The sequence below is a fragment of the Podarcis tiliguerta genome, assembly GCF_965153285.1.
Source record: "Podarcis tiliguerta genome assembly, chromosome: 1".
Lineage (NCBI taxonomy): Eukaryota > Metazoa > Chordata > Lepidosauria > Squamata > Lacertidae > Podarcis > Podarcis tiliguerta.
In genome coordinates this window covers 89461554-89487637 of record NC_139534.1, presented here as the reverse complement: position 1 = coordinate 89487637, position 26084 = coordinate 89461554, and the positions used below count along the sequence as shown (strand labels likewise).

The following is a 26084-nucleotide window of genomic DNA, read 5'->3' as shown; positions in this document are numbered from 1 at the left end:
ACAAGGGGCACTGCACAAACCTCAAGAAAAATAAATAGCCCACAGCTTACAGAAGACTGAAAAACATGACCTACAAAATACTGTTTCATCATCAGGATGCAAAGACAGCATGAGGATTTTGACTGGCCTCCAGCCTATAAGTATGGTTTAGGCCAATTTCATAGTGTTGGATGTAAAACCTGGTATATCTGTGAGAAGCTACTTGCATGGTAAGATGTGACAGGGACTCTTGCCCATAAAACAGGACCGCTATTAACACTTAGCACGATAGGTTTCCGTCTGCTGCTCCACAGGGAGCTGTGTAAGAGTGCTGGGCTGTGCCCCCCGAAAGCATTTTTTTAAATGACGAAGTGCTACAAGGAAGAGAAGTGTGTTTCTACCATCCACACTGCAGAAAATGTCTGAGAGCTGGGTGATTATGACAGACAACAGCATTCCACTTGGCAATAATAAATGTGCATCTGAGTGAAGAACTACATTTTTTAAAGTTGATTTCCATGAGAGAGAACATTAAGAAAATGTTTAGTTTCCAAATGAAGTGAGCCTAAAAAGCACGTGCGCTTAATATTGTAAAGGGCCCTGTAGTCCTTGGATGAAGGGCGATATAGAATTTTAATAAATAATAATATTAATAATGGCTTAGGCCAGGAGAGGGATTTGGAGGGGAGGCTTGAACCAAGTCTTCCTGCTCCATCCCTCCTGTTTGGCTCTTTGGATTAAGGCTTCTTCACTGCATAACCATTTCCTGGCATCATCATTCCCCGTACGAATGAAAGAGAGACGATTCAGAGAGGCACTAATACGAGACGGAAGGATTGCAGACTCAGTCCAGCGTACCAATAATAATATTTAGCACTGTACAAACATCAACTCAACAAATCCTCACAACACCCCCTGTGAGGTAGGGAGGCATTATGGTCCCCACTGTACAGATGGAGAAACTGAGGCACAGAAAGGGTAAGTGACTTGCCCACGGGTGGTTATCGAGATGATGGCAAAACCATAATTTGGTGCTCCAGTTTGCACTGTCTGAGCTGAGACTAGTTACATGGTCATGCTGCCTCTTTAGGTCAAAGGGACCAGGTGCACCTTCCGAAAAATATTATTATTATTATTATAATATATGGGGTTGCTGCCTGTTAAACAACATGTATTTGATATTAGTTAACCATTCCACAGTTTCATTCCCCAAACAATACAGTGTCCTTTCACATTCTGTTTCAGGTTCTTCCATGCCCCTAAAGCCCCACCCAGTTTTTGGACTCTATATAAAGTACATTTCTCCCCAGTGTGCTTTCATCAGAATGTATTGCCAAATAAGCCTCTGTGGGATGGGAGGCTGCTTCTTGCTGCAACTTAAAAATCTGCAGGTGTAGAAAGCTGCCCAGCGGGGGTCTGGTTCTGGTGAGGCAGCTGCAGACTCTCAGCCCTCCTTGTTGCCTCTGGATTTGAGAAGAAAGGCTGATGATCCTTCTGTTTGCTGGTGAGTGTGACAGCAGCAGCGAATGGTAAAAGCACAAGGTGGAGGAGATGGCCTTCCATTGCTCCCTTTGAACCTTTGGCCAGAAGTCCCGGAAGGCCATTGGCTGTATCGATTGTGCTTTGAGGGCTTCGATTTGTGCCATCAAGCAGCCAAAGCCAGAACCAGGATTTTGAGTCTCTTCTTTCTAATACCAATGAACAACCCCACCCCACCCCACTCCAGCTGGGATCAAAAGCAAAGCAGGAAGTTGGTGGGAAGAGACTGTCAGCTAAGGTGGAGCCATGAGAGAGGAAAAGTCCGCCTGAGGGGCGTTCAGGGGAGGAAACATCCCCTCATGCAGTCCGACGCCTTCTCACAAAGCTTCTTTTTCCCTCTGGGAACATCTGCTCAGCTTCATCTCTGTCAACTGGATGTACCGCACAACGTTGGTATCTGCAGGGGGAAGAGGGTCAAAAGACACCAGCTTAGGCACAGCCACCAGTCATATTAGACCAGGCATAGGCAACTTCAGCCCACCAGATGTTTTGGGACCACAACTCCCATGATCCCTAGCTAACAGGACCAGTGGTCAGGGATGATGGGAGTGTAGTCCCAAAACATCTGGAGGGCCAAGGTTGCCTATGCCTGTGTTAGACCATAGTTGTTAAGTGTGAAATATGCATGATTGAGACATCGGGAGGCCATCAGGTTGGCGAAGGCTGGTCTACATGCTGCAGGGATCACTAGCAACACCATGGCAGACATGTGGCAGGCTCTGTCCTCCAGATTATCTGCTTTGTGCCATAGAACTGAACAGGAGCCGCTGAGAAGCGAGTCCATTCCAATCAACATAACCCCACCCCTTCATCTGCATAACCCCACCTGGTTCTGTTTCTTGGACCTGCTAGACTTTGCTGAGTGACTCCAGGTGAACATGTCAGAAAAGCAACTACAGCCTGAGATGTATCCTTCATGGAAGAGAGGAACTGGTGCAGAGCAGTGGGGAGGACACACACACACACGGGAGCACAACTCTGGGACTTTTTCCAGAGCAGGAGCAATGATGTCACCTGCCAGAGAGCCAGGATAATTGATGGGCCCTCTTTGCTGAGTGAAGTGAAAACCTTTGCATCTGACAGGTTAGCACAGAGGGAGCCAGAGAAGAGGGAGATCATCAAGAAAAAGCTGGGCGCCTCTTTTCCTTTCCTACCTTGAGCTAGCAGTTTAAATGTGAACACTTCTTCGTGCAATCATTTTCATTTCTAATTAAAAGCTCAAGGTTGCATTTCAGCTGGCTGAAGGTCTTTTGTTAAAGCTCACTCTGTTTAACAAGTTGAACTTATGCAGTCAGAAGTAAGCACTGCTGAGTTCAGTCAGCCTTACTCTCAGGTCGCTGTGCACGCTAGAACTTAAGAAGACACCTGCTGGATAAAAGCGGGGCTTTTTTTTAGCCGCAACTCAATGGAGCTCCTTTCCAGCACCAATCAGGTGCGTCCCATTGCCGTTATTAAGAGAACAAGGGAGGCATTCCTGGAGAGTTCTGGCACCTCTTTTTCTAGAAAAATAGCACTGAATAAGAGCAAAGGTCAGTAACTTGTCTTCACGGTGGCCAACGAGATGCCCACAAGCAGGTTCTGCGCACAATAGGCCTTGTCTGCTTGCACCTGCTTCTGAGACACGTGATGCAGTCATAGTGATCCTAATAAACCGATCATTATGCTATGTACTGGTTTTTTTGTGGGCCGCATTGTGTGTAAGCATGGATTAATGCGACTGCCTGAATTTTTAGATTTTGCTTGGGGCACATCTTGGAGGGCACTGTCTTGATGAATCCTTGCACTTCAAATGCAACACCAAAATGCACTATCAAATGCCTCCTAGCCATGGTCAGGCTATGCCTCTGGGTACAAGAAGGGTACTGCCTTTGCACCTTGCTTGCGGGCCTTCTGGAAGCTACTGGCTGGTTAACTGTTGGAAACAGGATTCTTGATGGACTTTTAGACTTGACAGCCTAACAGGGTTCTTGGGTTCTAGTACTTGCTTCACAGAATAGGGCAAAAATCGCTTTCTCTGTCTCTGGAACTGTTTGGAATTGTGTCCTCTGTTGCATATATTTTCTTTTCCTCTACCCATGCCCTTCTTCATCTCCCTTCTCATTTCCCCCCCCCCCCATCTTGCTAGGTAAATGTTAAATGCTCAGGAAGTTATGATACTATGCAGATGCTGCTGCAACCTTGCAGTGTTCCTGGCAAACTGTGCCCTGTAACGTGATCATGCATACAGGAAGGGTGGTTTTAATTACTGAAGTCAAGTGTGCGCAGATTCATTGTCTAAGAAATATGAAAACTGAGATCCTAGCTGCTAACCTTGGGGGGGGGGGAGGGAGACAGAAGAGAACAAGAAATCTGATTCTCCACGTGCACTCAAGGTGAGCACCCGTGACATTTTGCAGTCCAAAGTGACAATACTGCATGATCAAAGAACTGAACCCAGGGATCCCTTACAAGGTCTTAAAAGATCTTGGGCTACTGGAACATTCACTTTCGGGTTTCGATTGTTGGGGAGCCAATTTGTTTGACAACTAAGGTGTTCGGCAACCAAGGTATGACTGTGTATATTTCAGGACTTCACTGTTGTTTCCCTTTAATGCACCATCTCCCTCTGTCTACTGGTACTGAGTGTAGCCTGAGAAGAGTGGCAATATGGGTCAATGCACCGAGCTGTTAACCAGAAAGTTGGCAGTTTGGGCTCACTCAGGGGTGGCTGTGGGCAGGATTCCTAGATGACCCTTGGGGTCCCTTCCAACTCTATAATTCTATGATTCTATGATCTGTCTATCTAATTCTTTCCTAGCCTCCCTTGGTGACCACCATCATCTTGTCAGCTGGATCTTTGGAGCTATTTTCTCAGTTTAAATGCTATATCCTCAGTTCAAACAGATAAGAGGTATCATTTGTTGGGCCAATAGTGCAGTCTTTGCCAACTTGATACAACAGGGGCTGAGGAGGTTGTAGCCAAAAAGACCTGTGCACATATTGAGTACATCTATTTCCTATCTTAAGTGCCCCAGTTCTTTTGTTCTTGTTTTAATGTGGGTATTGCTGTTGTGCCGTTTCCTATTTTTGTATTGCTGTTTTCAGATTTTATTGTTTTAATTATCTGCACACCACTTTTGAGAGTCCTTGGATGAAACAGCAGGATCGAAATAAATAACATGATGGGCAATTAGGAAAATCTGTGCATTTTTTACTCGCTCTGTGGCTAATCAGCTTCCTACAGCACCCTTCATAGTAAGGAAAGAAAACCGGATTTGACGCCTTGCTGAAAATTTCAAATACGTTGAACTACAATATAAGTCATTATACTCCTAATGGATCTTAACCCCCAAATGGAACCCAAGTAATGAATGTCGCTTCCTCTCTTATCCTCTGTAAATTTCCTCATGACATACATTTACCATCTTGAATGTATGCCAAGTGAACATAGTGAGCATTAATTGCCTAGGCATGCTAGGAAATTACACATGCTGAAGCTTGCAGCAACCAGATACCTAAAAGTGGAGGGAGAAGGGGGAATAGATGAAAGTGCAGCCCAATAATGTGCCAATTGGAGACCATCAGCACCACAAAAAAAGAGAAGCGGTGACCCACCACAGCATATATCCATCCACGTAGATAATTTATCAAAGACATTCTGTTTTCAAGAGCTAGGGGCAGAATAGAAGCAAGTTAACATGCCAGAAGACATTCTCAGTGCTTGCTAGCTAAAACTCTCTCAGGCAAGTCTTAGCACAGAATCTCAGATTTTTTTTAAAAAAACAAACAAACCACTTATATTTTCAGAAGCAAAGTCTGAAAGATCCTGCAGGGCTTATTCCTTCCCCAGCCACCTGCAAGCCCCGATACCCGTGAAAAGAAACTCTTCACTGAAATTTTGATCCAGGCTCTTTTGGCAAACATTTCCATTGATAATAGGCCCTCTTCTCTTCTTAGGAGTTGAGTACGAATGGCTTTGCATTCAGTTGGAGTTGATAATACTGCAACTTAACATCCCTTACCTCTTTTCCATTTGGTTAATGTCTTGCAATGCTACGTTTTTTCATCAGAGAATTTGTACCATTTTATGTGTGTGCTGGGGCACCCACAAGAGTGTTTGTGGGTCTGGGAATGTGTACCAAGTATGACTGCAAGCAAGGCAAAGTGGTCAAAGCCCACAACACTGCTACAATATTTTGTGGTGCCCACCAACTTGGGACAGCTTTGAAAGTGATAGGCAGATTTCTTCATGATAAGGCTGCCAATGGCTGCTAGCCCTTATGGTCGTGTACTATCTCCAACGTGCTTCCGAACACCAGTTACTGGAGAAACACCAGTGGGGAGAGTTGCTTCTGGGCTCCTGTCCCACTTGTGGGTTTGTCTGGGATATCTGGCTGACCACTCTGCGAAGAGGATACTAGACTAGATGTGCCTTCGGTCTGCAGGTCTTACATTCTAAAGGAGCTGACATACTTGGGAAATAAAGAATGCAAGTAAACAGTATATTGCTAAACTGCCAATAGTTCCACCCTTTCTCTGTTGCTGCCCCACATGCTTGATACTGCCTCCTTGAATACCTGCATGATGCAACGTCTCTTAGTTCCTCCTCCATACCACCTTTTTTGTGATGCTTTTGGTACAACCTCCTAGTTTTCATGAACTTCTGCGACCCAGCCTGTAACTAAGGCTAAGCACACCCCACTGAAATAGCTGCATATGACCCCCTTGTTTGCCCCTTCCTCCCCTTCCCTCTGTTGTTTCCCATATGTCAAATTTTGAACTGTCAACTCCGTGAGGCAGGGACCCTATCCGCTGGTATGCTGAAAAGTGCCTTGCACTCTGATGGCGACAAGAAGAAGAGGAGTAAGACTAAGACATTATCACCATCACAGTTCTAGTAATAATATCCTCTATTCTGCCCCCCTCCTGTAAGCTCTTGGATTCCAAGTCCCATCTGCCTGGCTGGTGGTCAGGGATGGTGGGAGCAACATAAAGAGGAGGCCTTTCCTCTTTTCTGTAAATCTAGGACTGATGGTAGGGGCCAGCCTCTGCCTACCTTTCCAGAGAGGAAATTGCCAGAAATTAGTTTCCTGAGGCTCTCTATACAGGGAGATCCTGGCAGAAGAAGAGTCAAAAGTTTAAGCTGTACCAACAGCCTAGCTCATATCAGGAGTATGAGAAGCTACCACAACTTTTTAATGGCCTCCTGTCCTCCTCCAGATTGCCTTGTTTAATGAGGGAACTGCAGAATTACCTCAGATCCCTCTCAGCTTGTTTTGTGGGTTGAGGTTAAAGGGCAGGGAGAAAAGCAATTTGGGCAGGTTAGTTTTCAGCTCTGTAAGCCTTTGGCAGGAAAATAAATAGCTTTAAGAGATTTGCTTCACCACCAGCAGGCTTTCAGAACAGAGGAGCCTTCTGTGAAGCAAACTCCTGCTGGCCATTTAAGAAATTCTTTTGTTCAGGGAAGTAATTTTCCACCGGCTTGTCCTAATGCATCCTTATTAAATAGATATACTCAGACAGCACACTCTTGGGATACTTCAAGCGTGAGGCCTCACAAAAAGCTAAGGAGAAATAAATGCCACCATTTCACAGACAGAAAAACTGGGGGCAAGGAAGGCTAGAATGGTAGTTAAGAGTCATAATAAACATTTATATAACACATTACTGTTGAGAGTGCTCCAAGCATCTTATATCACCACTCCAGCCTTTTTCTTTTTCTAAAAAAGAGCTGTCTCAGTTCTTCTTGGCTGCACCACTCTCCCCTCAAAATGCAAAGATCCAAGAGACATTTCCAATGTTTGGAAGACACTGACAGGTATCTTCCTCTGGCAAAGCCATGAGGGGCAACTGAACAAGGGCTGGAGGACAGGAGGCATCCCGGCAGCCAGATATCTAGGACCCAAATAGCTAAAGTTGGGTCAAGCAGGGCAGGACCAGGGACAGCTCCCAGGGCAAACTCACAGCAATAATGGAAGCTAAATAAAAGACTTGAGGTCAACGGAGCACCTAAATTAAGGGTGGCTAACCTGTGGCAACTGGTCCTGATTTTTTTGAAAACAAAGAGGTGGAGCACCATGGTTTGTTGGCAGTTTCAGATCAGTTCTCTTTCTCTCTTTACATAAACAGGAACTCACTCTAGTCTTTAAACATTCTTCTCAAAAAATGTGGTTTAGAGGCAACTTATTTTAAAAAAGTAAACAAACATCTATTATATAAATGAATAAAAGCAGATTGTATGCCATAAAAGGGAAACAGAGATGTGTAGAGGGGTTATAATTCTGATGCAATGTACAATGGCTGGAAAAACTGACCTGTATCTGAACTTTACGTGGACCTCAAGAAGAAGAATTGAGCGTAATTCAATTCCCTCCTCTCATTAGTTGTCATCTTCACGAGGCATTTCCTGGAACTAACTGAAAGGCAGAGGAGGGATGGTAGCCTCTAATCTAGCCAGGCTAGTTGAAAGGGTGTATAAACACACTGGCTGAGTATGTATAGGGTGTGCAGCTGCTCAAGCCAAATGGAAACCGCTTCAGGCAGAATGCTGCCCAAACACGACAGATGGAAACAAAATGCCTCACATGGGATATTAAGAGGACAGAGTGAGCCTAAATTTGTTGCATGTCTTGTGGAAAACGGAACACCACGCATCTTGCATTTCTTTGACTAAAGCAGAGACCTTGACCTCAACCCATCTGGATATTAGAGTCCCAATCCATGGGTCCTTATGAGCAGATCCCGCCCCTGCTCCATTCATTTGCCAGTCAGATGCTTGCTGGTGGCAGTTTTGATTGTGCTGATAACTGGTGGAGGTGGCATCATGAAGGTGACTCAGCACCTCTGTCCAAAAGAGGTCCCTGTGGAACGCCCTCCCATCAGATGTCAAGGAAATAAACAACTATCTGACTTTTAGAAGACATCTGAAGGCAGCCCTGTTTAGGAAAGTTTTTAAATGTTTTATCGTGTTTTTAATATTCTGTTGGGAGCTGCCCAGAGTGGTTGGGAAAGCCAGCCAGGTGGGCGGGGTATAAATAAATTATTATTATTATTACCAAAATGGACTCTGCCAGCAGTATTTAGGTGATGTGCCTGTAATGCAGCAAGGGCCAACACATGTACTATCCTTGGTGCGGAGAGGATTTATTCTGGCAGAAAGCCAATTATTTTTAAAACATGTGCCACAGCTTCGTGGTCCCCATGACATGCATAGATGAAGTTCCCAGGTCCATTCCTTGCAAGCCTCACTTTTAAAGTCCTCCGGTACCAGGACTGGGAAAGACCCTCTATCTGAGGCGTCAGAGCTGATGCCTCTCAGAGCTGAATGGGTTAGAGTTGGGTTTCTGCTTCTGAGGATCAGCTTTGGAGAAAGTGCTCCATGAGGCAGGTGAAAGCTCTTCCTGCTAGCAATTCCCTTTGTGAATTGTGAGTGCTCCCAGCTGTCTCTTGAATCAGCACAGGAGGCCTATCCATCATAGCCTATCTGTGTGGAGGCACCATTATGTTATGTGTTTCCCTGCTTCTATCATCATTCGTTGCTGAAATGGTGCAGGGAAATGCGGAATGCGATGATGTTATGACACGGGTAAATAGGGAGAGGGAGGAGAAGGCATCACATTGAAGTGACAACTCCATCCCAAGTTTAATACCTCCTCCTGACTTTTGTGTGTGCTCTCTGTGGATGACAAATGTGAAAGGAGCGCAAGAGAGCACAAATTCAGGTGCAACCTGACAGTGGTTCCTCCTTACCACCAGTACCTGTTGGCTGTCGGGACCTTGCTTCTTTCAAGTAGTAAAGTGCCTTGTTGTAGTCTCCCAGGTGGTAGAACGCTACGCCTGACCGATAGAGTGCCTTGAAGTTCTCTCCTTCCTTCTTCAGTACTTTCAGGCAATATTCCTTGACTCTCTCGTAATTCACCAGCTCAGCTTGAAGGAGGCAGGCTACGAGAGAAGAGGAAATGAATGACAACATGAGGCTGTTTAGAGAGCTGCTCTTTCCCCTTCTTCACCACTGCTGGGGGAACAGCGAGCGAGAGGTGATGCTGATGACTCAGGAAATGGCACGGCCATTTAGCCTGAGCATCAAATCCAGTTTGTCAGTCCTTAATCTCAAGAGAAATGGCCTATTAGATATTTCAGTAAACATACATTGGTAGGTGTTGTTTTCCTTGTAAAAGAGGCAGGGATTCTCTGTGGGCTAGGAAGCAAACATTAGAAAAACAGGTAGGTGGCTTTGAATTAGCAATGGAAAAGTGAATGTGGGCAGTGAATTGTGACCGGCAGTTTCAAAGCAGATCAAAACAAAGGGAGGACTTTAAAAAAAAACCTGAACATAATAGGTTACTGAGTACAAAAATACACATTATTCCTAATCTTTCTCACTCTTGTGACTTCTCTTTTGATGTTGTGAGTTATGACTAGAGCGAATTAAAAGGGCGACAACACACATGCACTAGCAATGCTGCTTCCTTATGTTATAAGGCAAAGGGGATTTCTAAAAGGATGAGGATAGAAACCCAAAATTTGTTCATTGTTCAAAGCTTGTTTTGGGCAGGTCTTATTCATGGACTGCACCCAACTCTCTATACCCCTCTAATAATACTACTACATAGCACTTTAAAGCCAAGCTTTTCTCATACATTATCTTAGTATCCTTTATCCAAGTTGCCGGGTCAGTATATAACATCCCCCCATATTGCAAATGAAGAGCGGACTGAATTGCCTAAGAGTTCATGGGAGAGACAAGATTTCTCCTGGGCACTCCCAGCTCAGCCTCTGAGTCACTAAGAGCTACTCAACAACTGCTGAAGAAGCAAACCCGCTGCGTACACAAAGTGGCAATTGCATAGCAGGAGGCTGTTTTCAGGCTTTGTGGGCAGGACTCATTGGTGGGGCTGCGGTTCAGTGCTAGAGCACACTGCATTGCATTGCAAATGCATATTTAAAGGTCCTGTCTTAGTTTGGCCCCTGAGCTGATCCAAGCAGCAGAAGACTGTGCAGAGCAGGGACCAGCAGGGGTGACACAGTCCAAATGAAGAACATCAGTGCCTGCAGGATCAGGCCAATGGCCCATCTAGTCCAGCATCCTGTTCCTGTAGTGGCCAACCAGCTGCTCGCAGGAAGTCCATGCACACAGGACCTGAGGGCAAGAGCACCCTTGCCGCCTGGGATTCCCGACAAGGATTGCCAAGGAATTGTTTTGCAAGCTTCCCATGCAGCTTTAACCCTCTCTTCTCTTCCTCGCCTTGTGTCCTTCGCTTCCAGTTCAGTGCAGCCAATCATGAAGCCAGCAGGGCAGGAAGCAGCTGTCTGGACTAGTTACATCTCAGAGAAATGAGCTTTACAGACTGTATCCCTGTGGTGGTTGTGGGGAGATGCAAACCCGTAAAATGGTGGCTGTCATCAGAGAAGGGCACACACAGCAGATTTCCATAGCAAACTATGCTGCGGTGCAGCCTCAAAAATGATGTGCAAAATGCTGCTTTTATTCACTACTATTCTCTCCTGCCTGTCAAATGCTGATTTCCTGTCCCCACTTCTAACAGAGCTTGAAATGATCGTGCCTAGGCTTCCTCTCCCCCTCCCTCTCTCAACACTTTTGCGTTTAAAGTGTGAATTTCATGCTAGAGCCCTTGACAGCTTGGCGACTGCTGTTCTATATTTATGTGTCGAATAACAGGTACAGCATTGGCAGCAGCTGCCCTTGAGGTATCCAAGAGGCCCGTCCAACAGCACTGGAGAGCAATCCCTCAGCATGGGATAGTCTCAGAATGGTGTGGGAGGGTCCCGGAGAAATCAAACTTATATGAAGTGTGAAAGGTGAAGAAAGGCAGTGCTACGGGCATCAACACGTTTAGCGTTAATTATCTAACAGGGAGCTTGCTTTGTACCAAGTCAGGACATCAGTCCATTGAGCTCAGGGTCGTCTACATTTAGGATGCAGAACCTGGTGGCCCCCAGATGTGGCTGGATGGCAACTCCCACCACCCCTGCCATTGGCCATCGGGGCTGAGGGGAGTTGGAGTCCCAACAACATCTGCAGGAGCCACAGGTCCCTCACCCGCAGCTCATGGACAGCAGCTGTCCAGGGTTTCAGACAAGAGTTTTCTCCAGTCCTACCTGGAGATGGCTGGGATTGAACCTGTGAGTGTTTGCATGCAAATGACATGCTCTGCCACTGAGCTACACCCCTTCCCTTACAGCAAAGACCTTCAGCCTTCCAGATGTTGTTAAACTACAAATCCCATCAAGCTCCACCAGCAAGCCAGTAGAGGATGATGGGAGCTGTAGCCCAGCGACATCTGGCAGACCCGCCCCTGCCTAGCAACTCTGTCTTCACTGATGAGGATTTGCCAGTTCCCCTGAAGAGAGACTGGGCTTCAGTGTTAGAAAGGAGACAGGCCAAGCTTATTGATCCCATTCTGACTGTGGGTGTGAGAGGCCCAAGCAGGAAGGCTACTTTTTGGAAATGCAACTGAGAGTCAAGAGGGCTGGGCTACATGTCTCAATGGTCTGACTTTAGCATAAGGCAGCTCCCAGTGTTCATCTGATAGCTGTATCACACTTAGGCCATGGCTAGGGAATCTTTCCCAGCTTGAGGTGCTTTGTTCTGTCATGGGGCCACATGGGGTTGCCATGGGGTTGGAAGGGCCAGAGGTAAAAGTGAGTGCTGCAATGGACACAACTTTTAACTTTTACAGGGTAGGCTACATTTCAGTCACACATAAATCTCTCTCTCTCTCTCTCTCTCTCTCTCTCTCTCTCTCTCTCTCACACACACACACACACACATATGCCCTTCTCTATCCAGGCAAGCAAGAAGCAGTATCACAAGGACCCATTCCAGCCAAGCAAAAACAGTCAAAGGGAATGTAGAGCAGATCCGGTGGAAGGTGTAGTTTGGGAAGGGAGGATGGTTTAGGGAGAGTTCCAGGGGCCACACTGATAAGGCCCTGAAGGCCACATGAGGCCCCCCAGGCCTGAGGTTCCTCACCCCTGAGGCATCCTTTCCCACATTGACCCAGTGCTGTCAGAAAAAGATCCTTTGCATAGCTGTCCATATTACTAAGGACTCCAAAGCACGTCTCTTTAAGAGGTTTCCCATTGCTAGCAGCTTGCAAACAAAGAGGGTTTTTCGACTGCCTCACAAATGACATGCTACTTACAGCCTCCTTGATCGTGTTTGGCATTAATTAGATCCGTTGGCTATACTACTGCTTGGCAGACGTACTGTGGTAAATGGGAAAATTAAAAAAACTAAGTGCCACTTTCCAACTAGCAGCTGATTCATTTAAGTTTCCTATTAGTTTATTAAAATTATGTTAGCTATGCCCTTCAGTGTTCATACAATGTGGCACTAAGTGCAGCAGAATGTGTGTGAGCCTGAAAATCTAGCCAGAATCGATTTGTGCTGCACCAGGCAAGATTCAGGGGCCCAAAGGTAGACTTAGCAATTTGGGGGCATGGGGTGGGTGGAGGCAACAGCAACAACAGTGTGGAATGTTTTCAACTGTTTCTTTTCTGCTGAGAGATGTGTTTGGCAGAACAGGCTTGGAATGGGGGAAAGGAGCTGGTGCATTTATGCAATTTTAAATTTGCAAACCACCCTGCGGCCTTTTGGTAAAGGGGTAGCATAGATATCCCCAAATGTCTTGAATAAATAAAACTACAGGTCAGGGAAGGGAAATTAATACTAAGGTAGCCGGGACCCTAAATTCTGAATTTCCCTGCAACCCTGGGATTTCTGGGAGATAAAGGCTTTTGAGGCTACAGCTTCTGATGTGCAAAGATAGGTCAGTGATGGGTTGAAGCCACCAGCCTGGCATGCTTTACTAAGATATGGTTGGATGAAGCAGGAGAAAAACCTACTTTATCTCTGCTGTCTCCCATTGAGTTCTCATGTCTGCAGCAGCCTAGGGGAAGAGTGTGCGAGCCAGTGGGCAGTGCAAGGAGGAAATCTCCACCATCAGCTTTCACATGGGAAAAGGTGACCTATATTGCCTCCTTGTGCCCAGTTCTGGATGTGGGAGACAGAACAGGGATTCAGCTGGTGCATCAACCACCACACCACCCAACAGAAACACATAAGAAGAGCCTGCTGGATCAGGCCAATGGCCAATAGCCAAGCATCATGTTTTCACAGTGGCCAACCAGATGCCCGTTCCAAGATGCTTGCAAGCTGGACCTGAGCATCTTTTCCACCTGTGATTCACAGCAACTGGTATTCAGAGGCATAATGTCTCCGTCAGTGGAGGTAAAACAGAGCCATCATGGCTAGTAGAAGGAAAACCTAAGTTGACAAAAGCTTTTTCAGGCTCAGTTTTGAGGACCCTGACTCTGCTGGTAGTAAGGGACATCAGCATCCTTGCAAGGCCTTCTTGTCTAGGATAGATGAGGGTTTCTTTGCCACTGTGACAACTATGGGACTGCCTCTGGGTGCAACTGGACCACTGCATGTCGCAGGTCAGGCCCTGGGTTGTCCGCTTTATGCCATGTGCCCTACTTTGTTCTCCGAGAGGCTCCGGAATCATGAAAACTGGACTAAAGTAAGTCTGAAGAAGAAGAAGAAGAAGAAGAAGAGGAGGAGGAGGAGGAGTTTGGATTTGATATCCCACCTTTCACTCCCCTTAAGGAGTCTCAAAGTGGCTAACATTCTCCTTTCCCTTCCTCCCCCACAACAAACACTCTGTGAGGTGAGTGGGGCTGAGGGGCTTCAGAGAAGTGTGACTGGCCCAAGGTCACCCAGCAGCTGCATGTGGAGGAGCGGAGACTCGAACCCGGTTCACCAGATTACGAGACTACCGCTCTTAACCACTACACCACACTGGCTCTTAATGAGAACCATTTGTCAATTGAAGCAAACAGGTGATTTGTGGTAAGATTCATTTAAAAGGTCAGTCAAGTCCATTCCATTCAGCCCAGGCTTATGGAAAGGCAAATGAGAAAGCAAGTTCAAGGAAAGAAAGCGTGGCATAGGAAAAGGTTGGGCTTGGATGCAACTTCAAAGGCTACCCAGCTTAGAGGAAGTTTTCACCTTTCGTCTTTCATCACATGCGCACAGTGCCTTCTCCAGGGTTTCTGCGGGTTGCAGTTTCACTGTGACTTTTAGCCTTACTTTGTTTGGGTACTGCTCACATTGTTAAAAAAGCTGAAACCATATAAATAATAGGAACTCAGTAGAGGCAAGACCCAGTTCTCTGTATTAACCAGCTTATGTTGCTTTGATGAATACCCTCCCCCCCGGCCCCCACCCATCCAACCTCCTCTGCTTTCTGGCCAGTTTCTACTTTTCCTTTTGATTCTGGTTGTGGATTTTTCAGTTTTTTTGTTACTGTTGATTAAGCAGGTTAAATGCCCCGGGGAGTTTCTTCATCTCTGTTCCTGTTGTGTGTGTTTTTTAATTACCCCAATCATCTCTGCCCTCGCTTTTATCTTTCAGAATCAATATTCATCTTGTAGAGCCTGCTGAGGCTCTTCCTTTTCATTTCCTGACTTACTTTTCCTCCTTTTGCAAGGCCTGTCAGGAAGCAGATGCTCAGATGGGTGTGGATTGGGGGACTGGGGCTCACCATGGCAAAGCTCTGCCTCCACAGCAGAATACCAATAATGGCTGGAAACCACAGGAGGGGAGAACGCTCTTGTGCTCAGGTCCTGCTTGCAGGTTCCCCAAAGGCATCTGGTTGGCCACTGTGAGAACAGGATGCTGGGCTAGATGGGCCACTGGCCTGATCCAGCAGGCTGTTCTCATGTTCTCATCATGCATGCAGGTTTTTGGGCAGCATCCATGCAATGTTGTTGGCATCAAAATACCAGCCCCTATTCCTCCCCACCAAAAAAAAATTAAACCGGAGCTTCCTTATCTGGAGAAAACCAAGCAAGCTTTTTTTAAAAAAACCTGTTGCCAATTTCCCATTTGCAATATCTCAGTGACCTATTTCCTGCCTGGAAGCACCAGAAGACTGCCTGAAGAACCCCTTTCTTTTCCTTCCTTGTTGCTCTTTGCCAGAAAGATCCCGTACATTGTTCTGCCCTTTCCTCCTTCTTTCTCTTGGAACCAACAGTGAGACTATTTAAAGGAAACCACTGAAGTATAATTTGACCGCTCTGATTTCAGGATCTATGTTCGCTTGTTTTGAAATCTCATTCCCTGCTCCTACTGGTGTACACATACACATTTCACACACCTGACAAAGCAGGCTCTAGTCTAGTCCATTTATGCCATAATACTGTGATCATCTCCAAGGTGCCAGAATACACTGTTGTTTTTACTGCAGCAGATGATCGTATTATCCCTAAGGGATGCTAGTCTCTTGTGAATGTCTGTGCTGACTGAATCCTATGGAGAAGCTGAGAGCTTCATTACCTGCATTACAACAATCATGACAGAAAAAGATAGGACAAAACTCACGATGCCTCAGAGGCTCACCAAGGCTACCTGGAGCGGTCCAGTGATGGTTCTCTGGCTATTTTGTATGCTTTGTCTGAATGAACCTCTCAAGTAAGTGGCTGACCACACTGCTATTGTTTGCAAAAGAAATGGGCGGCCAAGTGGCAGATATAGGCATAGAAAGTCTGGTTTTGATGGTTCTCACTTCCATGTACAGTGGTACTTCGGGTTACAGACGATTCAGGTTACAGACTCCGCTAACCCAGAAAAAGTACCTCGGGTTAAGAACTTTGCTTCAGGATGAGAACAGAAATCACGCCACGGTGGTGGCAGGAGGCCCCATTAGCTAAAGTGTTGCTTCATGTTAAGAACAGTTTCAGGTTAAGAACGGACCTCCAGAACAAATTACTGGTAAGTTCTTAACCTGAGGTACCACTGTAATGCATTTAGGATTTTAGTGCTTTAAAGGTGTATGTATGGGGTGTGTGAGGTGTTAGGAGAGCAGCAGAATGTCATACTCCTTCTGGGGTAGTTTGTCCACCTTTGGCCTCTACCCTGGCACTCAGCAGTCACACCCTGGAAATGGCTTTGATAGGCCAGCTAAACCAGGTGAAGGTAGCTGATGGGTTTCAAACCCTTGGTGAGTTAGGGACTTCCCTGTTGCATCCTCCTCATGCAGCCCTGCAGCATCACAAAGCAGTGTGGGGTGGTAAAGGTTGTTACACCCACCAAGGGCCATGGGCGGGCAGAGGCACAGCACAGCGTACGGCTGGCAAGGAGTAAAATGCATCCCTGAAATGTGCTTGGGGCCACCGCCTCTCTGGCTCTCCTCACGCAATGCCACTGGTACCATGGGAGCATCACCAGCAAAAATCATGAGGACGCGTTAGGGTCAAAGGAATGACCAGAGGCACTGTGGGAGCAGCTGGGGGTGTTGCTACATTAGCTTTGGTATCCAATGGATTCTTGTGCTTTGAACTTTGCTTCTGGGAGAGCACGGGATTGTGACCAGCATGACACATTGGTGTAAAGCTTCAGGGTTAATGTGTCCATAGGATCTGTTAAAAATGACTAGTCCTAGGAACAGAATAGTTCCTAGTCTTCACGCCAAGTGGAATGAAATCCTTTAATGCCACAATGGGTAGGACTGGTTTGTTTACCCATACAAAGGATGCTTATCCGCAAGGCTCCAGGATGGCTGGCGTGGTGTTGCTGTGTTACTCTGACTTCCCTAGAGGATACTCACACAAAACCAACTTGAACGGTTCAATTGTTAAAGGGCAGAGCAGCCTTGGATTTGAGCTACAGTTGCTACAAAAGAGAAAGAACACACCAAGAACCATTTGCCCTTTGAGATTGTGATACTAAATCCAAAGGAAGAATACAAGTCCCTGACCCATACTCATAGGCTTGGTTCAGACATAATGCTCTGCCAAACCGTGGCTTAGGGTGAAGCAGCAGACCTGCAAGCACTCAAAGGGGAAATGGCTGCCACTTTGTTCCTTCCCCGGTCTACACTACCTGGAGCTAAGCTATGGTTTGGCTCAGCATTATGTTTGCATATAATGCTGAGCCCAAACCATAATGTTACAGTCCGTGTAGCTCTAATGAAGCCATGCACTTAAGCCAATGTTTATTCTTGGCTTACCACTTGTGCTTTGTCTAGATGACAGATTGTGAGTCTTGGTTTGGACGACATGCTGAACCAAACCGTAGCTTAGCTCTAGGTAAGCACAGCAGGACCAGAGCTGCCACCATCTTTCCTCTGGGCACCTACATAACATGCCAATTTATTTCACACCTCCCCGATTGCAATATGCTGTGAAGGCAGCCCATCATTCTGTATTGGTTACTCCCCATCCCATCCTCCATTTGAGAGGACAATCGGAGAATATATTTAAATCCCAAAGTTGCTAACTTTGGTCTTTGATTGTTGAATGCTAATCTAACCATAATGCTAATGCTAACCATAACCGTAAGCCTTTGCAGTTAAACACAAGCAGCACCTTCAGCCACTGTGCCTAATGGCCCTCTTCAAACTCTTTAGATTAAAAAAAAGAAACATTTATTCTGTTAATTAAGATGAAAATTGGAATGGGTGTAATTAATTAATTAAACCTTGCAAACCCCCCCGCTGAGATGGTAAGTAAGCTTCATTATCTCCTTTTGATAGTGCCAGCTCAAGATCACAAAGCCTGTGAGTCAGGAATAAAACCCAAAGCTGTTGATTCACAACTCTGTACTTAATATGCACAATAAACATCTTTGTTCTTTTTCTTCCTTTCAGCTCTTGCATTTCTCTGAGCATTGGGAAATGGACAAAAGAATGGGCTATTAGGTTCTGCCAAGTCAGGGTTGGTTTTAGTCCTAAGGTCATGTTTCTGCATGGAAGGTATTTTATTTACTGATAATTGATTGATTTGTATTTCTAGCCTACACTTGATACAATGAATGATCCCAGGACATGTTGTTGTTGGCATTGATCTGTCTCGATAGACAATGGAGTGCGCCTCTGGGGGTGAAGTCAAACAAGCTGCGTTAGCAGCCCCAAAGTGACCTCCTTGGGGTACAAGTCTGGGCAGTGTGTATGGAGGTCCTGGGCTACGCAGATGACAAGACCTCCAAAGTCCAAAGCACAAGAATCCATTTGAAACCAAAGCTGGTGTAGCAACACCACCAGGCAGTCTGGCATAGGGAGTGGTATCTTTGTCCTAAACCATTTAGGGCTTTATAGAAGAGCATTAACACCATGAATTGGGTTCAGCATATAGGCAGCCAGTTCAGATGCCTTCAAATCATCAAAATATCACATGGTGCTTGTGGAATAACTGTACCATTTTTTAAAAAAGCTGTAATAAAAGTGATAAGGGATATAGTGGATAATAATTTCCCTTTGGATATTACTACTACTACTACTACTACTACTACTCACCCTTCACCAATAGGTCTCATAAAATTTAAAATTCATAATTAAAAACAGTTAAAACAATGAAAAACAGTCAAAACTGTACAGTTAAAAAATACAGTTAAGATATTTAAAAGATACAGTACCTAAACAAACTTTGGCGCTAACGGAAAAGCTGCTGGTAACTGCTAAGTTCAGGAAATGCAACAAAACGTCCTTACCTTATTCATTCCCAAAGAGTCTTATAACGGGGAGCGGGAGAATATCAGGGTCAGCAATAGTCCCATTTTACGGATGTATACAGACCATGGACAGTCCCTAAGGATGATCACACGCTCCATCCCTGCATTAAAGCCACTCGGGAGGGGATTGCAGAGCAGCCTAGCCCTGCCCCTGCCCCTGCCCCTGCCCCACCCACCAACCAGACCTCACCTGCAAGTCATACATTCAGCAACTATAAGAAGGGACCCTGTGCATACATGAGTGTGCACATGTAGATGTAAGTGGATAACCTAGGACAATCTAGAGTTTACCTCTACCGTCCGAGGCAGCATGCTTCTGCATACCAGCTGCTGGCAATCACAGCTGGGGAGAGAGCCATTGTGCTCATGCCCGGCTTGCTGGCTTCCCATAGGCATCTGGTTGGCTGCTATGAGAACAAGAGGCTGGACCAGATGGGACACAGGCCTAATCCTGCAGGACTCTTCTTAATATTCTTATGGAGATCCATTCATACATGCCTAAGGCCCCTCTCATGTTCACTGAAGATATGCTTAGAGGAAGATGTAGCCAGCAAGCAGAGCAAAACGCTTGTTTGTGCAATGTCGGTCCCTTTATGCCTGCTATTAACATGCGAGGAAACTCCTCTGAAACTCCCCTCTCTTGTTTTCCGCTTCATCAATGTTTATTGTTCTGATATGTTTACAGGAAATAATACTTTCCACATCAGAAGCAAGGTGGGCAGGAGATGGAAAGCAGCAAACGGTGAACAGTGTGCCTTCAATGCATCCAACAAGAGGTTAAGGACAGCTCAAGAACAGAAATAGATGGAGGGTCACCTGTGATTCAATAATGGATAAAAAGAGCAGGCAAAACGGTAGAAATGAGCAATTATTCACTTGAGCCGTTATTTGGTTATTTGTTACTGACTGGGACAGGGCCATTAGAATCTAACCTACTGACCCAGCTAATCTCAGTTTTGTGGCAACATCAAGACGTCGTTCCCGCCCCTTCCCCCTGTTGTTTGTGGTTTCATTCTGACAGAGGCAAAAGAAGGTCAAGTCCTTCCCTTGCTCAAAGTCACAGACAGGCAATGAGTCATAACCAAATGGTTGCTCGGAGCTCTGTTTGCCTTGTAATCATATGCCGACGTGATGGGATTTAGTTTTGAAGGAGGGATTTTTTAGGTTTCGTAGAACCTGCCCTAACCATTTCAGGAAGCAGCTGCCTTGGTTATGTGATGATAGTGATCAGAAAACTAGCTTGGGCTTTGAATCCTGTTCTCTCCCAGGTCCATGTACCCTATTTAGCAGATCCAATGGGCAACTCGTTCAGAAGAACATAGTCAAGCATCTATAAAAGCAATACAGGTGTAGCCAAGGAACTTCCATTTCCTAGGACAATCAACAAGCAGGCAGTGGTGAGAGCTTTGAGGAGGCAGGCCTACTGATGGAGGGGGCACCACTGAGAGCATCTTGCTGAAGTCCCCACCCACCCCAGATCTGCAGGCAGGCACTCACAGTGGAAAAGCAGCAGGAGAAAATGGGTGAGCTTCTGTGGTGCCTGCTTCTGCCAACCTAAAGCGTTCCACAAACCTTCTGCTCCCCTCATCCTTTTTAATGAACTGTGTGTGTCTGCAATGTCACCTGCTCCTAGGATGGGTAGATGGGAATGCATCCTAAGGAGCATCTTTAGCCATAGCAGCCACCTCCTCAAACATTATCCCTTCTCCTGGTACATCAACTCTGCCACACACATACACAAAATAGGCTTCTAGTGATGAAGATTTTAGCCTGCCCTGTTTTGTTTGGTGATGGGCACTCCATTTTGATATGCCAAGCATCCTTCAAATACACTGTGACCCCCCCCCCCGAAACAGTACGCTGAAGTCACTACAGCTGTGCTCCCTTTTGTAGCTCCGCAATACAGCTGGAGACATCGGAGGGGCAGGAGATCATGCATTACAGTCAATTTTTTATAAGGTATGGAACGGTCGCCAAGGAAACCCTGTTGGCTTGACCCACTAATAAACTATGCCAGGTTGTTTGGATGTCAGCTAATTTAGTCCTATTAGTGTCAATGCGTATCTGTATTTCAGTGATTTGTGGATGAGACTGTCCTTGCTGCTAAGGTTAATTATGCTGTCCTCTAACAGGCCGGTTGTCTTGCACTGACATGGCAAGGTGACTTGGGATGTCAAGCTATGCAGAAGGGAAGCTGGGTGCATTCAGAGGAGCCATGGCAGGCAGGTGTACTAAGATGTCAGAAATAGGAGGAGATGGATCAATGGAGTTGCCCTGCATAGGACAAAGCAGGTCAGAGCAAAAGGCATCTTTTATGCCATTCTGAAAGCATTCTGACCCTTATGAAATCATGTAGACCTGTGCACCTGATCTACAGCAGTGTGTACTACTGAGGGATCCATACAGAAAGGACGGCACACAAACTTGTCTCACTTGTCTGGTAGACAAAACGATGGGCTGGTAACTGTCAGTGGGCATCCTTGCCAATCCAAGGCAAAAAGCCCTGTGGGAGCATCGAGGGAAAGTGCAAGAAATGCGCTCTCCCCTCTGTTGTAGTAAAATGTGGAAGGAACAATAACAAAGCCGTAGAAGGAATTAGAAAAAGCACATCGTATCATACGCCGCCGCTATTGTGATGCAAAACAGTTCCGAGCACCCGGGTAGACATTTTCAGCAAGGGAACTTGCAGGCTCAGCGGAAAGGCTACCAGCACTGCCAAAACGTCACCCAAAGCCATTTCAGATCCGTTTGATTGGCATCTCTGTACTGACGATCATGCAGATGTTTTCCAGTTAACAATATCTATTTTTCAAAACTAGGGAGCACTTCAGCATTTGCTGAATTATTAATGCCGCAGCCCTGATAATGTATATAGTACCTTGCAAGCACAAAGTGCAATGGGAGAGGGAAACAAATCAATGTGTGTAGTGTTGCTTCTTTTCACAAAAGAGGAGGAATTAGCCTTGGATAAGGATAGCAATGTTGCAGCATTTATACCTATACAAGAATGAATTGGGGGGTGGGGTGAGGACAACCCAAAGTCATTTGATGTTCTCTCTCCAAAATGTTCCACTACAGCAAAAAGAAAAATTGCATGTTGGATGAAAAGAAGGGATGACATTTCACAAAATCATCAAATGTGTTTTGAGAGAAGCTAATTGCTGCTTTGACTTGCAAGCAAAAGAGTTTCAGCCTTATAGCTTCAGGGGGAGTTCACACATATATGTTTATCATTCCTTGACTGCAACATCCCAGGAGGGGTAGAATGCAAGAAAAAGCTACTGCAGATCAAACGCCATTGCCTCTGACAACATTCAAATGCCAACCTTCTCAAAGGAGGCAATTCACATGTTCGGCAGTGAGCAACAACTGATTTACAGGCACATGTTAAACGGTTCCTAGGTGTATGGAGATCCAGCAGACCTGAGAAACATGCAAAAGGCAGACAGGAGAGGAGCAAGAGAGCTTTCTGAATTCTTGGCTTTCTCATGCCTCTGTTCTGTGAATGCAAAGTGCAATTCACAGAAAGATCCTTTTCTATGAGAAATTGAACTCTTTTCCAGAGCTCCTGTGGGCACAAAAAGGCTCCTTTCCCCACCCATGTCAGAGCAACCCACTGGCCACTGTTTCTTCCTAAGAGCTGGAGAAGGAGAATAGGCACCCAGCAGCGCAAAGGATGCTGCTGCACCGAGCAGGGCTGGATAGCTCTGCCAGCACAACAAAGCAATGAGCTGCCTTTTCGTCCCAAGGTAGGAATCCCATTGCCAGACCTTTGGAGCTGTGCCACTCTCAGCCATTGTGGCTCACGGGAGCAGGCCAGAGCTCTCTCGTTCAGCTGACCCTCTCTTGACAGGGTTTTCCATTTTTCTATTCCCTACTCAAAGTGTTTCCAAAGTGCAAAGACTGGATTGGCCAGTCTTTGCCATCTCGTAGGTCACAGTCAACGTTTGTTGTTATTAATAATTGTATGCCTTACAAAAAGCACAGAAACAAATCTGCCAGTATAGAACAACTGCCATTCTTTTCATGGGGCTGTCGCACTCTTCTCTACACCAAAGTGCTTTAGGCTTCTTATACATTCATAGCATATAGTCAATAAAATGTGTATTTAAAAGCTTGAGAAAGAGGGCAGGACAAGAAAGAGAAACTTGCATGATCCCCACTGTATCATCCCTCCCTCCCTCCCTCCCCCTCTCTCTCCCTCTCTCTCTCACACACACATACACATAAACACACAGAGCTAAGGTCAGTTTTGGTTGGAGTAAATACTGCAGGAACAGAATACAACTGTTTGTAAGTTGCACATCCAGGCTTGGCCACAAGTTCCTGTTGGTTCCCCACAGCTGGCACAAATTAAAATTTAACTGACCTATTTGATATCTACAATTAAAACAAAAACACCCAACATATGTGATGGTGACTGATCCTAGGACAGACAAGTACTCCACTTCCCACTGCAACACTCCTCATACCAAATGACTGAACTGAAGCCATGGTAAAAACAATTGCAGGAAACAGGCAGGTGGAAAAAGCTGGTGTATAAGCTCGGAGGACGGAAAGCACTTTCAAGTCCCCCGACATCAGAGCAGCTGCCCCGCAGAACTGCAGGTTCCTATTTACACAGCTCTTGAAAGACATAAAGAACAGAGACGTTAACCCCACTGCATGATGGGTTTTAAGAGTTAGAACATTGCTAGGCACCATAGTTGGCTTTGCTTGTTTTGTCGACTGCTCAAACTTCCAAGAGAGATCTGCTGGATGCTGCCCCTCTGTTCCTGTCCCCCTCTCTTCACCACATACTTAGGGAAATATTCCTCCCCCCACCACTGGATTTCTTCCAATTTATCTCTTCTTTAGTGGAGCTTCTGGCTTACCCTCTTGGTCTCCTAACACAAATTATACACCATGACCTAAGAACTTTGCTGTTGCTTCCCTACTCTCTCCAAACATACATCACTGCTGTTGTGCTCCCTCGTGTGTGTGTGTGTGTGTGTGTGTGTGTGTGTGTGTGTGAGAGAGAGAGAGAGAGAGAGAGAGAGAGAACCCACAGACCTTAAAGATGAAGGACCTCTCCTGGTGTCCCCCTTATTGCACATCTTATGGTTATTTGTAAAAGATGGTATAAGGACATTTATATGCAATCCCATTTTCAATCCTGCCAACGCCTGCGAGAGTTTTGGGGTAGACAGACTACTTCGTTTCCAGCCAGGGAACGTCCTGTAACTTCCTGACAAAATCCTGTGACTATTCATACCCCCCCATGTTCCAGGGCTGTTTTTGCTCTGCTTTTGCAGCTCTGTGCGCAAGAGCGCACCCCTGGAAGGCAATAATGCAGCATTCGGGAAGCATCGCAGAGCGATTAATAAAGCAGAATGATGTGTGGACAGCCGGGTATAAATCCACCACTAATGCCCTGTTATTGCCTCGATGACATGTTGCAGAAAAACACCCGTCTGGAGGGGCCCTGACAGATTTATTGTGGCTTCAGCTTTCCTGGAGCAGGGCCCACTTTGGCAGATGCATGAAGTGTTACTCACAGTCAACAGATACCTATTTCTATCTGTCAACTAGGGACAACGCATCATGCATCTGACAGGATACTGCCTTACAGGGAGTCAGATCATTCGGCCATCTAGCTCAGTATTGTCCACACTGACCGGCAGATGCTCCCCAGGGTTTCTCTCATTCCTACCTGGCAATGCCGGGGATTGAACCTGCGACTTGAGGCATGGAAAGCAGATGCTCTACTGCTGAGCTAGGCTTTCCCTTGACAAAGCTGGCTCTCGTCCACGAAAGCCTATGCCAGGAGAAAAATGTGGTCTTTACGATGCCACAAGACAGACATTTCCTCCTCCTCTCTCTCCCTCTCTAATGCTAAAATATAAATGGCAAACCTTCTGGGGCAGAGACCTACCTCCGTGATTATTTTACTTTGAGAAAGTTCCATGATGTATTGACCCGCACATTTGCACACTCGAGCATTAGATATTGGGGCTCCTGGCAGTAGTTCTATCGCCTGCTGGCTCTTCCTAATAAATAAGACTAGGAGGCAACATGCAACGGAGACCTGAGAAAGCCGCCTGGCATCCTGAGCCAGGAGCGTATAATCTGCTGCCTCGCTGGGGGCGGGGGGGGGGGGGCGGCCGCTGGGAGAGGCGGCCTCTCCTGACCCTGGGGAAAGAGGAGGGCGGCCTCCATCTGCACTCAAGTCCGGAATTCCGGCCATGGGAAACGGCACCTGTCGTCGGCGCGGCGCTTTCCAATCGCCCTTGCAAGTAGGGGGCTAGACTGGGCACATTTCCCCATGATCCCTCCCTCGCTCCCCGGCGCCCCTCACGCTCTGCTCTCCGGGCAAAGTTTATTTCCAGGTGCCGTCGGGGCGAGAGCAGCGGAACGGCGCGCGCCCCTCGAGTGATCTCCCGCCAGAAGGAACGCAAGAGCCCCTTTGCTGACCTGCCAAGCTGTTATAACAGTCGATCTCGATGCTCTCCAGCAGCTGGCTCTGCTCGCCCGTGAGGCTTCTGCCCAAGCCGCCGCCGCCGCCGGATGAGGAGGAGGACGAGGGCGCGGCGGCGGCGTCTCCGTCCCCGACGTCGTCGTCGTCCTCCTGGGCCAGCAGCAGCCCCTTGAGCTCCAGCAGCGCGCGGTGGTACTTGCCGATGGCCTCGCGGAATTTCTTCTCCTTGTAGCACTGCGCGCCTTGGCTCTTGAAATCCAGAGCCCTGCGGATCAGCTCGTCCGGCTCGGCGCTCTGGCTGCCCCCGCGCTGCAGGGCGCCCACCGACGACGGCCCCGCGCCCCGCGCTCCGTCCGGGGCCGTCCGGCTGCCCGCGCTGGGCTTCCCGGCCGCGCCGGAGCACTGCCGCTCCATGCCCGCCGCTGCCTCGCTCCTCGCCGCCGCCTTTCGCCCTGCCTGCCCGCCCGGACACTCAGGCGGCGCCACAGCCTCCCGTCTGGCTGCGGCTGGTGGTGCCACCTCTCGGCTGGGCTCGGCTGCTCGCTCCCATCCTCCCGCGGCCAGGAGGGAGACGCCGCCGCCGCCGCCGCTTCTGCT

General features: G+C 46.9%; 1 protein-coding gene across 1 annotated transcript; it reads right to left on the bottom strand.

The window, feature by feature from the left end:
- Nucleotides 1-827: 827 nt before the first annotated feature.
- On the bottom strand, nt 828-26056 carry TTC9 (tetratricopeptide repeat domain 9). The gene is made up of 3 exons (XM_083399130.1): nt 25484-26056; nt 9256-9438; nt 828-1915 (listed from the first exon to the last, which is right to left on the bottom strand). Exons 1-3 carry the CDS (start codon nt 25899-25901, stop codon nt 1836-1838), a joined length of 681 nt encoding a protein of 226 aa, XP_083255256.1. The 5' UTR covers nt 25902-26056; the 3' UTR covers nt 828-1835.
- Nucleotides 26057-26084: the final 28 nt, after the last annotated feature.

What these genes read in the sequence shown, in the direction of transcription:
- TTC9 (XM_083399130.1), bottom strand. Translation starts at nt 25,901, where the DNA reads ATGGAGCGGCAGTGCTCCGGCGCGGCCGGGAAGCCCAGCGCGGGCAGC. An exon ending in CTGTTATAACAGCTTGGCAG is followed by an intron (nt 9,439 to 25,483) that starts GTCAGCAAAGGG and finishes CTTCTCTCGTAG; the next exon opens with CCTGCCTCCTTCAAGCTGAG. An exon ending in AAGGTCCCGACAGCCAACAG is followed by an intron (nt 1,916 to 9,255) that starts GTACTGGTGGTA and finishes TTCCCCCTGCAG; the next exon opens with ATACCAACGTTGTGCGGTAC.